The sequence below is a fragment of the Lepidochelys kempii genome, chromosome 7 (genome assembly GCF_965140265.1).
Source record: "Lepidochelys kempii isolate rLepKem1 chromosome 7, rLepKem1.hap2, whole genome shotgun sequence".
Classification (NCBI taxonomy): domain Eukaryota; kingdom Metazoa; phylum Chordata; order Testudines; family Cheloniidae; genus Lepidochelys; species Lepidochelys kempii.
In genome coordinates, this window is record NC_133262.1 from 10,244,901 (window position 1) to 10,260,161 (window position 15,261).

At 42.1% G+C, this 15,261-nt stretch overlaps 1 protein-coding gene across 22 annotated transcripts in view; it reads right to left on the reverse strand.

Moving 5' to 3' along the window:
• The window catches only part of FOXP1 (forkhead box P1), a 493,539-nt gene that overhangs the window by 126,019 nt on the left and 352,259 nt on the right, over positions 1-15,261 (reverse strand). For all 22 annotated transcript variants that reach the window (XM_073351104.1, XM_073351110.1, XM_073351096.1 and 19 more), the window contains one exon: positions 8,123-8,224. In XM_073351104.1, coding sequence (XP_073207205.1) covers positions 8,123-8,224 — 102 coding nt within the window. The remainder of the gene's footprint in view (positions 1-8,122; positions 8,225-15,261) is intronic.

The following is a 15,261-nucleotide window of genomic DNA, read 5'->3' on the forward strand; positions in this document are numbered from 1 at the left end:
GCACTTCATCAGAAATTCCAGCAGCCTTACAAAATAAAGGAGGTTGCTTTTATCACACACACGTGGAAAAATGGAAACAGTACATCACCTGACCTTAGGTTGCCCCCTTTTTAACCACAGATATTATGTATAAGAACTCTAAATCAACTTAAGATGTATTTAAAAAGGCACCTTTTCTGTTTTTGAGTTGATTTTTTAATCTCTAGATGTATTTTATAATGTAAAGAAAGAAATACTAGTAACTTCTGTAATTGGAATGCATCATTCTTGAAGTCTGATTGTTTAGTATCTTCTGCATGAAGTTCACATAATTTCCTATACTTTACTTGCATCAGGAAACAAGAGCTCAGTGGTTTGAGCATTGGCCTGCTAAACCCAGGGTTGTGAGTTCAATCCTTGAGGGGGCCATTTAGGGATCTGGGGTAAACATTGGGGACTGGTCCTGCTTTGAGCAGGGGGGTTGACTAGATGACCTCCTGAGGTCCCTTCCAACTCTGATATTCTATGATTCATCCCAAGAACAAGCAAGCATCACTTACTCAGGATTGAGTCACAAATATTTGCAGAAATTAACAGAACTTAAACATCCATTTTACACAACTTTAAGAAACTGTGTTACTTCTTTGAACTCTGATTCACTATGAGAAATTACAGGGTTTTTTTTGCTCTTTTAAACACAAAAAAGCCCCAGATGCATTACCTCCTTGCAATATCATTAGCTCCCAAATATAACTCTCCTCTTAGTGATCCCTACACAATAGATTTCTTTGCTTAATGAAATTACTTTTCAAATTTTGCTACACTCAGTGCTAGGTACTTTTAAATTTCAATCTTTTCACATCCTTGAACTCTAATCAACATTTTTTCCAGACTGTGTCAATAAAATTGATTACTTGCAGTTCCGAATTCTGTTCTGCACATGGAAATAAATCCATTTGTTTTGAAGTATTTTCTGAAGAAAAAAGAATTTAGCAATCCTATCTACAATATCTAAAAAAAGCAAACCCCAACCAGACAAAAGAAAGTAATGTCCTGATTTTAGCATGCTGGAAATAGTGACTAAATTCCTGATACACAGATCATGAACCTCACTGTTGTTGGACTGACTGATCTATCTTCTTGTGAGGTATTAATGAGCCAAAAAGATCATTTCTATGTTCATTAATACATTAGCAATTCTAACTTGCTGTACTTAAAACACTGTACTATAGCTATCAAGACACTTTTGAGCTATGTTGTGATCATATATGTAAGGACCCCTAACTACACCATTGTTGAGATGCCTCATACCTACAAGCAATCTGTTGCTTTTACAAGTTTAATCTAGGTATTAAGGAGGTGATTGTGGAACCATGTCGATAGAACATCTTCAACCCAGCTGTACATCATATAAACCACTATAGGTAGTGGCAGTCTCCCATGACTCCTAGCAATAGTGCATACCTTTAACTCCCTAATCTGTAATAGTCCACTTGTGTTTTGGAAAAAATGAGAGCAGTATTTTGTAGTATCAGCAAGGGTCCGACAGTGTTATTCCTAATTACCTTTTTTCACTCTTGATCCTGTGGTTCTCATAATTAGTTACCTGGGGCTGCAATCCAATTTGAAGTGATGACAAGAAAGTGATCCATGAAAAAGTAATAAGTTAAATCCAATTTCAGCCTTCCTCTAATTAAATGCACATGGAACTAATGACTCAAACCCTACCATTTCAGTGATAATGGTAATTAGCGAGGTGGGAGTCACTCTCTTTTTTCAACACTGTAGGTGTAAACCACAAGGTAAAATGGCAGGAAAACTCTCAGTTATGTGTGTCATTTTGTCAGCAATTTACACATTTCTGACCAGTCAAGAATGTTTCATATGTTTTCTTCTTCCATGATGTTTGCAACAAACTCCAAGCCATGTTCTGACACATAGTTAGCCCTAGACTACTCTCTAAACAATCCGGTAAAAAAAAAAAAATCACATTAAAAAAAATATCTCCATAGATGTTTAACCTACAAGGAGAAAACCTGTAAAAAAAATTGATCTCAGGGTGGTCTAATAGCACAGGGGATTGGGAATGAGGGATACTGGCTTATACTCCTGACTCTGCCTCTTCGGATAGGTCTACATAGCAATTAGAGGTGTGACTGAAGCACGTGCACACTTACCAGAGATAGCTTTAATCTACCTAGCTCAGGTATCAATCACAGTGAAGCTGGGGCAGCACAGGTTCGCTGCTTAACAACAAGCCCACCAGGGAGTTTGGGTCTGTACTTGGGTGGCCAACCCATTCTTCCACAGCTTCACTGCTATTGGTACCCGAGTTACCTGAGCTAGCTTTAATCTAGCTACATCTATCTGGGCTGCAATCGCACCTCCCAACTGTAGTGCAGACATACCCCAAGTCACTCCGTGGCCTTGGCCCAGTGGCCATCTCTATGCCTCAGTTTACCCATCTATAAAATGAAAATACTTTCATACGCTGTGTTGCCAAACTCTCACAATATTTAGTAGTAGCAGTATTTATTACTTGTATTACCACAGACTAGGACCCCATTGCGCTAGGTACTGTACAAACACGATTTTCTGAACAATTCCACCTGCTGGAGTCACATAATTACATGAAAATCACAGCTTTCATTTGAGAAAAACATGTAATTTGCTAGCCCCCCTGGTTGGTAATAGAGCCAGAATAAGGTGTATCACAACGGCTCAAAATCCAGACACAAACACACACACAACCCCATATATATTTTATCAAATGAAAGGAGTTACAAAGCTTCTTTAGTAAAAAACCAATAGATACAAAATGAAGAATTCAAATGGAGGCTACTGAAATTTTTATTAGGAAAACCATTTAAACCTTGCAAGAGTGAAATGCTGGCCCTACTGAAGTCAATGACAAAACTACCATTGACTTCCAGGTGGGGTCAGGATTTCACCCCAAATCTGCAAGTGGCTGTCATGTAGATTTAAGAATTACAAATAAATACATTTCTAAAAAACAAACACATCCCAGTTTCTCCTTTATTTAACTGCTAAGACTTGAGCTCAGGGATCTTTGTTTACCACTAGTTAAATGTACCACTAATATGTAAAATGTATGCAGATCCCTAGGCTTTTAGTTATGCCAACAGTTGCACAAGAAACACAGAACCCTGCACAAGGGTAAAATTATTCTTCACTTCACCTTTAATTGCATAGTGAGTTGCCAGTTAAATTTCTAATTTCATTAAAAAAATTAAAAAGGAAAATGCCCTTAAAATTTGTAACCACCTATAATTTCACACTACTGCTGATTTCTACATCACATCTTGTGTTTTTTTTGCTCTTGATCTTATCTATTTCTCATGATATTGATAAGAGGTACCAATATGACACATCATGTGGCATTAAGCTAAACAAGAGAACAGCCTAAAGCATGTTTTATATAGCACCAAACAGGAATGCTAAGGTGAAAAACCGCCCTAACCAAAACATCTGCCATATTCTTAATAGAACCCTTCACCATCAACGGAAAAAAAATTCTATCTCGGTAAATCTCACAACATTTTATCTACCACATAATGATTAACATTTAATCTGAAAAAATGCATCATCTTATCAGTTTCAAATGCAATATCCTGCCCTGAACTTTGTAAATCCATTGTAAGCCATTATGTCCAACTTTCAATTCAATGTAACACACAACACTTACTACTTCTTTTTTTAAAGAATATTTTTAGCATTGCCAAAATACACATGCACTTTTACTTTCTTGGGAGAAAATGTGTCTCTTGATTTGTTTCCAATGTATGTATTCATGCCAGCAACTAACATGCTTAAAGAACCAAAATGAATAATCACCAAGAGAATCAGCAATTAAACCTGCAAATTTTAATCAATAAATAATCTATTAACATACAAGTAAATTTGTCTTGGCTGGGTAAAACGTATGAATTTTCTGGGCTCTCAGCACACGTGGATGGCTCAAATAATTGTTTCACATATACAAGGGAATATGACATCCATGGCAAGTATTTGTAAGATTTGCTCCTTCCTCACCTAATTTTGTGGTTGTGAATTCCACCTCCCAAAATTGCTCGTTATTAAATTCATTCCTTAACTTTTATTGTCTTTTGTTTGTATCATCAGGCTGTGAAACTGGAAGTCACTGCCAAATATAAGGCAAGGAAGTGTGAGATATGCTCAAAATATGAGTCATAGTATATTTGGAGATTAATTTTTTTAAACTATGAGAAGAACACATCACCCCTTTTCTATCCAAGTTCTCATACACCAAATGTCTAAAATTTGCTAAAACAGATCTCTGGCTGTAGCAATTGAGGTCAAGTGATATTGAAAATGACCAGTGTAAAACATGCTTCTGCGTGAAAGCTATTCAAGGTATGATGTCCTAATTAGACCATAGGATGCTAAGGTGTATTTAAATGCTCTGGCTATTTTATCAGTGAATCACAAGGTACATGAGAAATGATTCTCAGCAAGGTGATAACAAATTAGCTTCATAGCACTGCACTAGACTAAAATTTCCACATCTGTTTGTGCCAGTCCGGTTTACATGACAAAGCTTGCCAGCCAGTATTAAATTAGAGAGCCTGAGACTGAGATTTCACTTAGCAATATTCTGCAGCCACCATAAATCGTATATGTATGAACTACATTCAGTATTCCTATCAAGCTGGCCTAACCTCCCTGCCTGTCAACTCATGAACTCAAGGGTGGGCAGGGCCACAAAGCATCTTATTAACAGAACCAACATTCTAGATTAACTTCTTCCCTTCCCCCCACATTTCATAGAAACAGAGCTCTAGACAACACTCATTAAGGCTTTTCTCAGCAGTGCCCTTGCCAAGCATGTAAAAAAGCAGATCAAAGAAATTTCTATAGTATTCTGAAATGGACAAAAATAACTAACATCCAGTAAACATGGTACCTATCCAAAGGGATTAAATTTTACGGTCATTTACTAAGTGCAAAGACAACTTGATTCATTATTTAAATAAACGTTCTAAAATGGGCACATTTTTCAATGGAAACTATACAGGTTGATTTTGTAAACTGTATGACAGAAATGATATCTCCTATTTAGAGCAATGTGATCAGGCAGATGATGATGTGTGTGTTTTTCTCAATAATCTCAAACGAATGCTCTAGGGTGGTTGTCTTTTTTGTTTTTTGAAATAATACATTCTCATTTTACCAAAGCATTCAGGGTCTGTTATATGCAAGACGACTTGCAGTATGTTTAAGACTGCAGAAGCTCCAGGAGTGAGGGAAAACAGAATGGGCAGTCATTTGAATCAGTGAGTGACAGGCTGGGCCTGCTCTCTGTATACATTAATAAATTAGAATTTTAATTGTGTCTCTGACTGCTGGAGCTGCTTCAGTACTTTAATATGTACCAACAATTGGCTATGTTATGGAATTTGCAATGTGGCCTTCACTGTTGACCTCTGCAACACAATTCCCAGTCTGACTACGGAAACTGTTTGGTTTGATCCTTTCAACTTATTTGAATCCTGACAAATAAGCTCACAGCTGAAAGGGCAACACAGTCATATTTCATCCTCTGGAGCTATTCTTAAGACATCTGCACAACAAAGCACTTCTTTTACTACCTGACACTGGACCTAGCCAGCACAATATCTCATTAAAAATGTCCCCAGTGGAAGAGTCTATTAAAAGGCATACGGATCAGCTATGGATTTACCAAATAAAATGTTTTTGGAAGTGTTAATATAACCGTTTGGATTACAGTGCTCCACACTTCCAATAAAATTTATATTTGCCCATCAACAGAACGATTCATACTTTCCAAAGGAATAATAGTTTAGATATATTTAGAGAGAGGTGTTGCCCAGCAGACTGAGCACGGGTTGGGAGCCAGGAATTCATGCATTCTAATCCCACCTCTAAAATTTCCTTCTGTGATCTTAAACTCGTCATTCAACCTGTCTGCCTCAGTTTCCCAACATTGTGATAATGGTACTTACTTATTGGACTATCCTCCTGGAGATGTTTTGGGGATTCATATTTACAAAGAGCTTTGAAGATAAAGTCACCACTTAAATGCTACAAATTACCATTACTGCATCAAATTCTTCAGTTAACACTTAATGCTTGCTCAGGCAAAACTCTCACTGAATCTATCGGGAGTTTGAGTAAGGACTGCAGAATTTGGCCCACAAGCTTTATTTTCAAGGTCTGTAGTGACGTTGGCTTTATCTTCCATATTCTACTTCAAGTTGAAAGATAATAGAAGCTCTACTTGGGGAAGAAAAGAATCTGAATCACATATACCCAATGAAAGGCAAGAGATGAACTAATGCAGTCAGAGATCGAGGTACAGTAGTACAGCAAATAAAAAAAAATAGGGAAAGCAACTCAGACCTGAGTTTGACAGTGCACTATGGCAACAGAAACAAAAAAAACAAACAAAAAAGACCAATATAATTTTGGGCTACAAAGGCAGAAGCATCAGAGCACAAAACAGTGAGAAAACAGCCCCTCTCTGGCGGACTCTGATGTGACTCCACTTGAACTCCTGCATTTAGTTGTGGACACCTCATTGCCAGAAATACACTGAGAAACTGGAATTCAGAAGGGAATAATAACAAAAGTTATCATCAATAATAAATAAGAAAAATGATCAGGGGTCTGGAAGGATTGATTTATTAGAATAGATCTAAAGAATTAAAGACGTACAGTTGGGCAAAAGAGACAGCTATGTAGGGGACATGATAACATCTACACATTTGAAGAGTTTGAACATGAAGAATGGAGAGCAATTGTTTAGAGCAGTGGGCTCTGGGAGGGAGTTTGGGTGTGGGCTCTGGGCTGGGGCAGCGAGTTGGGGTGCAGGAGGAGGTGAGGGGCTGCGCTTACCCCTGGCAGCTCCTGAAAGCAACTGGCGCATTTCTCTGGCTGCGGCTCCTAGGCGGGGAGGACCAAGGGGTCTCCGTGCCCTACCCCTGCCCACAGGCACTGTCTCACAGCTCCCATTGGCAGGAGCTGCAGAGTTGGCGCTCAGGATAGGGGCGCCATGTGGAGGCCCCCTGAACCTTCCCCATCAGGGGCCACAGGGACATGCCGCCACTTCCCGGAGCAGAGCCAGGGCAGCCAGGGAGCCTGTCTTAGCCCTGCTGTGTCTCTGGAGGGGGAGGAGTTGATGAGCAGGGACCATGGACCCCCTGAAGTACCCTCGGGGGACTCCCAGGGGTCTGCAGACCTCAGTTTGAGAAACACTGTGTTTAGAGAGTTACAAGGACTGTAATTTAGACAAATGGGATGAAATTAAGAAAAGGATAATTTAGGAACCAGGGAATACTTCCTAAGTGTCATGTTATGTTATGGAATAGTATTCTAAGGAGACTGGTGAAAATCCCACTGTTACTTCAGGCTTCTAAATACTAGAATTGCAAAAACAACAGGAAACATAATGTAGGGAACAATCCTATATTGTCATTAACCAGATGACCTATTTGGTCGCTCATATCTCTAGCTCCCATAATTTAGCCATCCTGACTAGTAGGCTACAACAAAAACCACACATTTATGCATATTATCTTTTATTTGGAGATGGTCTATTCGTTTTAGCCTTCTGAATTTGTAACAACCCTGCAAAACCTAATAATATTTAGGCTTCCTAAAGAAGCTGCAAATATAGGACCCCTATTGAGGCTCTACAGCCCAAAATACAGTAAAAAATTATTATACAATATCATAATGGTTTCAGAGTACTCTTGATGCAGCAAATCGATGGTTTGGGTGAACATGGAATGTAAACGGAACAGTCTTCAAATAAAAATGTTCAAGTCTTACAACAATAATGGACTAGCAGAACAAAAAAAAAAACCCATTCACTTCTGTGATAAATCTTCACCAGCTCCCAATAAAGACATGTTGTCAAGATAATAGGTCTATACTATGGGCGGGATCTTGAAAAGCACCCAGCATTGACCTCACTCTGTGCCCACTGAAGCCAACGGGAGTTTTGGCATTGACTTCAACTGAAGCCTATTAGGCCAAAGCAGAGAACTTGGCAAATCTCAGCCTAAATTTATATAGTACATTGTTCCTTATCGTTAATTAGCAATGTATTTGCATACACACACCCACACCCTTTTCTTACCTGAAGGGCTGGTTGTTTGTCATTCCTCTTGGGTGACTTTAATCCACTAACTTGTTGCTGCTGCTGTTGCTGCAGTAGAAACTGTCGTGCCGCCTGCAGAGCCTGGAAGAAAAGAAAGAATTTTAAAAATTGAGTTTGTACTGTACAAAATGTGGAAAGCTGCATGCATGGTATTTGATCAGGGCCTCCCTTTGAACATCAGGTGCTGATCGACTCCCAGAAGCACACTCACCAAAGAAATCCTGAGGCGTGTTTGTGCTCACACTACAGTGGCTTCCATTAAAAATCTGAGCACGCACACACAATGGTGTGACGTACCATTCTCTCTCCCGTTTTACCCACACGGAAATACGAAGATAGTGGAGTTCCTGCTACTATGTGGTAACTGTGCGTAACTGCTGATTTTTCCATGGTGACTACTGTAGATTTATCTAACTGTATGTAGCTGGAAAGGCCCAGACATCCCATCAGATTGGCTTGGATGTTGGGCCCTAGGCAAATGGCTTACTATAAAGACTTGGCAGGCTTCACATTCTTTTTGTTCCCAACTGGGCCATTATAGTCTGGCATTTGTGCAGCAAAGCAGGGCAGTTAACTGGATTCTCCCTTCTAGGAGGGGTGTTAATACATGTGCTGTACATCATTATAACAGGTGCAGTCCTCCTAGGGCCAGGATAGGCAGGAGAGGTTTCTGGAAATTTACCATAGAAGGAGCAGCCAGAGGCAGTGGCATTAGGCAAGAGAGACACAACGCAATAAAAGGAGGCGTTCAGGCTAAGGAGGCACTGCTTTTTAATGTCAATAATGCTTCTTTGTAAAGGTTCGGTTGGCAGTGGGAGCTATGTGAAGGTAAGGGGGAGAGAGGGCAGAGAAAAACAGCCCAAGGAGAATGTGCTGTATCCCCTGCACCCCAAAAGAGTCCGACAAGATTGCGGCACATCAACTACAGAGCCCACGAGCAAGCTTCAATGGGAAGTGAGTAAAGAGCAACCAGGGAGCGTTGTACCTTTAAGAGGGGACTTAAGGATGAGGCCTGATTCCTGGGAGAAAGGTAAGAGACAGATCAGGTATTGCTGGAACATTATGAAACACTCCCCCAACACTGAGAAATGGGCTCAGAAATGGAGCCAGGCAGCCGTGAAAAGCCTACACTGCTTGACAAGGTGGGGGAAAGAAGGGAGGAGACAGAAAATGGGAAGAATGTCCCTCCCCCAAGCCCATTTGCAGACGCTTGGTGCACTCACCTGCATTTCAGATGCAAAGGAGAGGGCCACTGGAGAGAGCCTGCCTTCAAGAGCCAAAAACTATCTGTGGGGGACATCTGGAAATTAAGATGCCTAGAAGAGTTGCCTGGGACCCTAGCCTGCTGTCTCACTGGAGGATTCACCATTGCTGGACTCAGGGTTTCTCTGTCTCCTTGGAGATGTTCAGTACATGTGTAGGTGTAAAAGTGGGCAGACTGAAGACTTCATTAATGTAAAACAAGAAAAATAGTCCCATTGCAAGATGCCTACATGGAAGGAGGGAGAGAGACTGCCACACTCCTGCTGTGTATGCTCTTGGAGACATTTAATTAATGCACGTTCGATGGAGGAATGAAATTTGTTTAGGGGTTTCACTGTGTAGGTGTGTGTCTCATGAATGGCTTCTTCTACATGTAAAGTGTTAAATGTACAGGATAGTTCCTAGATCAGCTGGGAAAGGCTTGGTGATGAGGAGAATTTCTACATGAAGGGACCCACTGACTTCAAAGTGGCTCTGAGGATGCTCAGCACCGCACAGGATGGTGCCTTCAAACAGCAAGATGTCACTCTCTCTTAAACACACACCTTCAGGACCAGAGCCTGGCTTCACGAAGGGGCCTGACAGTCACTGCGGCTGGCCGTAGGGGTTTCCCTGGAGGGAGCGAACCCCCAGGTGGCAAGCAGCCAGTGAGGCCTGCTCTTACGTCTCTCCCTCCCAGCCCCCAGCACTGAAGTAGCGAGGAAGGGAATGTTGGTTGTAGCATCACTGCACTACAGCAATCAGCCTCTGGCGAATTCGTCCGTGGGATTGTTCTAACCCAGGGTTTCTCCATCCAGGGGTCGGGACCCAATCCAGGGGTTGCCAGAACGTTTCAAAGGGTCGTGTGACCGTTCCTGTGGCTCCCGTCCCACAACGCTGGATGGGCTCGCCTCCCTGCTCCAGGCACTGCAACCTCCGGGGACGCAGCACCGCTCAGGTTTGGCCCAGCCGTCATGATGACGGAAGCCCGGGTAGCCCAAATCTGAGTGAGTGGCGCTGCGACCCCATGAGCCAGCTCCACTCACAGAAATTTGGTCCAATCAGGGAGGTGGGGCTTAACCTGAGCGGCACTGCAACCCCAGAAGTTGCAATGCCCAGAGCCACGCTCAGTCACCCCCACAGCACAGGAACTGCAGGATCCAGCACTGTGGGGTGAGTGCTGGGCTGGACCCAACCCCCTCCAGGGGGTAGTATCGGACTGAAACCACCCTAGGGCCTCCGTCCTCAGACTATTTACAGGGCCGCGACAGGCCACAGACATTTAAAAATGGGTCCTGAGCTCCAAAAGGTTGAGAACCACTGCTCTAAACCATGTGAGGGACAGAGAATAAGGCTCAAGAAAGGGGAGGCACAAACAGCTTCCTCCTGCTTCTGTGCTTACTGAGTGCAGCTAAGGATTTTGTCTCTTCTCCTTTCCCTGCTCCTGCCCTTGATTTCAGTGGGAGAGGAAGGTACACACTGGATTTTCGGAAACACTCAGCACCTTGCAGAATAGGGCTCCTGGAGTGCTGAGAGTTTTGCTGTACCCTTGTTTCATGGCTGATTTGCCAGTGCACTATGGAGGAGACCCTCCCCTCATATCCTGCCTTCATTCACCTTGATAGCGCTGTTTTCATTATGCGCTTTAATAACAAGTCTTTGTCAGATCAGTAAAGATTTTAAACACGGCTGTGTTTTCGAGCAGAGATTGGTGGGGTAAAAGTAAACATAAAATCAGATTCTAAATTTAGGGATAGCCATTCAAAGCTCAGTGCACCTGCCACACACCGAAGAAAATGGCATTTTGACGTGCTTGTGTATCTGCGTCCTGTGATCCTTAAAGGGTGAAGGAGCGTGAGAAGCTGTCAACTATGCACACAAATCATATCTTCAAAGAAACTGTGTGTGCACGCACGCACACACACATGTACGTGTGCAAGGACTATTCTGGTAGTTCAGCCTACAAGACAGAGGATTCTATTGGCCATGAATTAATAAAATCCAGCAGGAATGACTGGGAGATCTTTCAGTGGAACTTGCTATGCATAGTGAAGGCAAAATATTATTTTTAGGCTTGGACTGATTAGATTTTTTGCTGTAAATGTCTATTTCACCATATTCACAAAACAAGGAAAATAATATTTCCATTGATGATCATCAAAATTTACAGATAGACAAAGTCAGTAAAATGCTGCTGGAGAACTTATTAGAGTTTGATTTAGGGATATTTACTTTATGTATTTTGACATGTGACGTTGACAATTTGTGTTTAATAGTTATATAGCTTTAGCTTTTTGAATCCCAACATCTACAGTCATTAAATAATTATCTAACCCCCACATAATTTCCCACAACAGTGAAAATGTAAATCAGTGAACACAGAAAAATGCTTAGATCCCATAATCTTCTAACTGTGAAAATTAAAATTGATAAAAAAATTTAAATGCTTAAAAATAATCAATATTATGCTTTGCAATTATATTTTAAAAATGAATTCCTCCAAGTCGAGTTATTTCTATTTAATTAACCTGGTTGGTTGTTAAAATGCCTCAAAGGGTGGGTCAGGAGCAGCAGAAAGATTCCTACATGGGTTATGGGGATGGACAAAGAATACTTACCTACTTAACAGTGGTGTTGTGCAGCTTATTTAATTAATTAATACTTGGTAATGCACTCTGAGTTTCTCAGACAAGAAATGCCATACAGTACAAATGCAACATATTATTATATATTAAGACTGGTTCTACAGAAGAATAATTCCAGATAAAAGTGCAATCAAATGATCATTTTAGTTCCCAGTAATTAGATTCAATAGATTCAAAAAAAAAAAAAAACACCCCACACAGGATCCTCTCTTTAAACATATATCAAACAATCAGCACATCCCTAACCTTTCAAGCTACAGCCTTTTTGAATAAAACATCTTCAGCTTATAGATATTATTCCAAAAAGAACCAGCCACCATATGTGTTGTCTCTTTGAAATACAGTTGCTATAGCAGACCTTGCATGCATTTCATGTGATATGATCATATTCTATCCGTTCTGGCAGCTGAGAGGTTGCACGACTAAAACTGGCTGCCAGAAATTTTTGAAGATCCCCAGAACAACTAGCCGTGCAAGAAACGACTGGCTTCTACTCGAGCTGGCTGTGAAACTCTCTGCAGCCAGACTGATGATTGCTGTGATCATGAAGCCTTAAGGCCAGATCTCTCCAAGTGGAACAGTCCTGCCCTAAAGCTGGACAGCCACACGCTGCCCGACCCAAGCTCAGTGCTTTGGTCAATTAGCTGGTCAGGTAGATTGTGTGGGTAGGGAGCAGCTGAAAAGCAGCTTTCCAGTCTAGGGTTGCCAGTTCAGGTTGGATGTATTCCTGGAGGTTTCATCACATGACATAATCTTTAATTAAAGATTAACCTTTAATTCCTGGAGACTCCAGCACAATCCTGGAGGTTTGGCAATGCTATTCCATTCCCATACCCCAGGCATGTGCCTAAATAGTGAAGACCTGAAGATAGGTGACCAGATAGCAAGTGTGAAAAATTGGGACAGTGGGTGGGGGGTAATACGTGCCTATGTAAGACAAAAGCCTCAAACACTGGGACTGTCCTTATAAGAGCAGGACATCTGGACACCCTACCTGAGCAAGGACAGAACCAAACCAGGCTGGACTCCTTCACTACCCCCTTCAGCTGCTGAGATCCCGGCAACTGAGTGAGGACAGATCTGACCCTCTGATTACTTCATACAGCTCTTTCCTGTCCCTTCACAAGCACCAGCAGATGATGCGAGCCAGGAGAACTCCCTCCACCAACCCCACCCTACTACCAGCACTGAGAACTGGTGGTGTGGAGGCAGGGGGTGAAAGAGGTTCAGAGCAATCCCACAAGGAGATCAGTATAGGGAGAGGGCAGAAGAGGAGGAGACAAATAAGGTTGGGGAAACAAAGGATGAGAGCAGCAGGTGAGGTGCAGAAGAGAGTCACAGAGACTATGTGAGAGGGAAGGAGCAACAAGGGAAGGAGGGAAGAGACCCTACCAGTGTGTTGGGTCAGCACTGGGGCAAGCAGCGGAAACTAAGACAGCCCAGAGGAATGCAGTACCAAACAGCACTTTCCATATCTTCTCCTTCGTGATTTGGCTCTTTTGCTTATTAAGTCCAACAACAGATAAGCCTGCCTCTAAAATGTGGAATGTTGCTTGTGGAGAGGAACAGCTCCCAGGTACGGTGCTTACTGCCGATCTGTACCAAGCTACCCTTAGGTCTCCATCAGTATTGCTTCTTCCCGGTCACTTTGTCTTCCTCTAATTTTTTCTCAACTTTCTCCACCCCCACCTGAGATCAATGCCCCTTGGCGATGTCATCTTAAAGTCTAAACCACAGTCGTCACACATGTGGGGAAGAGAAAGAGGGGTGTGTAAAAGAAAGGAATGATTAGCTTAGTAGGGAAAGCGTTAGCCTTCTTTCTTCACTTCTGCAGACGCTATGTCAAGCCCATTCGGAGTACACCTTTAGAAATTAATTTGCTGATCTCAATTCAGCCCCAGAGGACGGAAGCCATCATTACACCAGCACTCATCATTTAACACAATCCAACAATCGCTGCTCAGGAGAGAAAGTGTTTCAATACTAACCCAATTCTGGATCACCTCTTTTCCCGTAGACACAATAACCACTCCTGTGCAAGGCTGAGGTTTACAGGTCAGCTTGGGAAACCTGTTGTGGCTGCCAGCACCATAAAAATACTCCAAGCAAGTGTATAAGGAAAAATTAATTTGACAGCAAATTCAGTCCCTAAGCCATTATCAGCACAAAGATTCACAATCAAGACTGTATTTGAATACACTATCCTGTATGAGTAGAAGGCATGTTTTTATTTATATATAAATTCATTGCTGATAGGTGTTAGACTGTCAGCAATGGAGACTAAAGCCCTTTACCAATCCATAGGACTATTACACAGCTATCTTTCCCTTGCTGCCCTGCTCACCTGCCTTGTTCTTGCCTGGTTGAACGGGGCACGAGAGGGTAGTTCCTTACCCCATTTGATACTTGCTTCTGCCAAGACTGGAAGCAGAAGTGCTGGTACCACTAACCGCCAGCTGTGAGAACGGTTTTGGTGACACGGTTGCCTCTTTGCTAGAAAGTGGACAGACCCCACCAACCTCATTTCACAAAGACCCCAAACAACAGTGAGCATGCTCTTTTGTTAGCGTGCAGCTGTCAGGGAGTGTCTGTTTCTACGGCTAGAAAGACAATTAAATCCTGTATTTCAGGGACTTTGTAAAAATAAACAACATAGTAAGTGTCCAAGTCTTGGTGTCATTGAATCCAGTGAGAGTTTTACCAATGACTTCAGCATAATGCTGGCACAGCATCTTTCGGCCAATGCTCCCAATGCTCGATTTATAAAGGATATAAGGGAGATACTTCACTCACCACTGAAACACAACCTATGGGATGGAAGGCAGCAGCCATTTAACATTTCCCAACCAATTCTACATAGAGGGGAATAACTTATCCCTTTGAGATGATCAGGACATGGTGAATCATAGAATATCAGGGTTGGAAGGGACCCCAGAAGGTCATCTAGTCCAACCCCCTGCTTGAAGCAGGACCAATTCCCAGTTAAATCATCCCAGCCAGGGCTTTGTCAAGCCTGACCTTAAAAACCTCTAAGGAAGGAGATTCTACCACCTCCCTAGGTGACGCATTCCAGTGTTTCACCACCCTCCTAGTGAAAAAGTTTTTCCTAATATCCAATCTAAACCTCCCCCACTGCAACTTGAGACCATTACTCCTCGTTCTGTCATCTGCTACCATTGAGAACAGCCTAGAGCCATCCTCTTTGGAACCCCCTTTCAGGTAGTTGAAAGC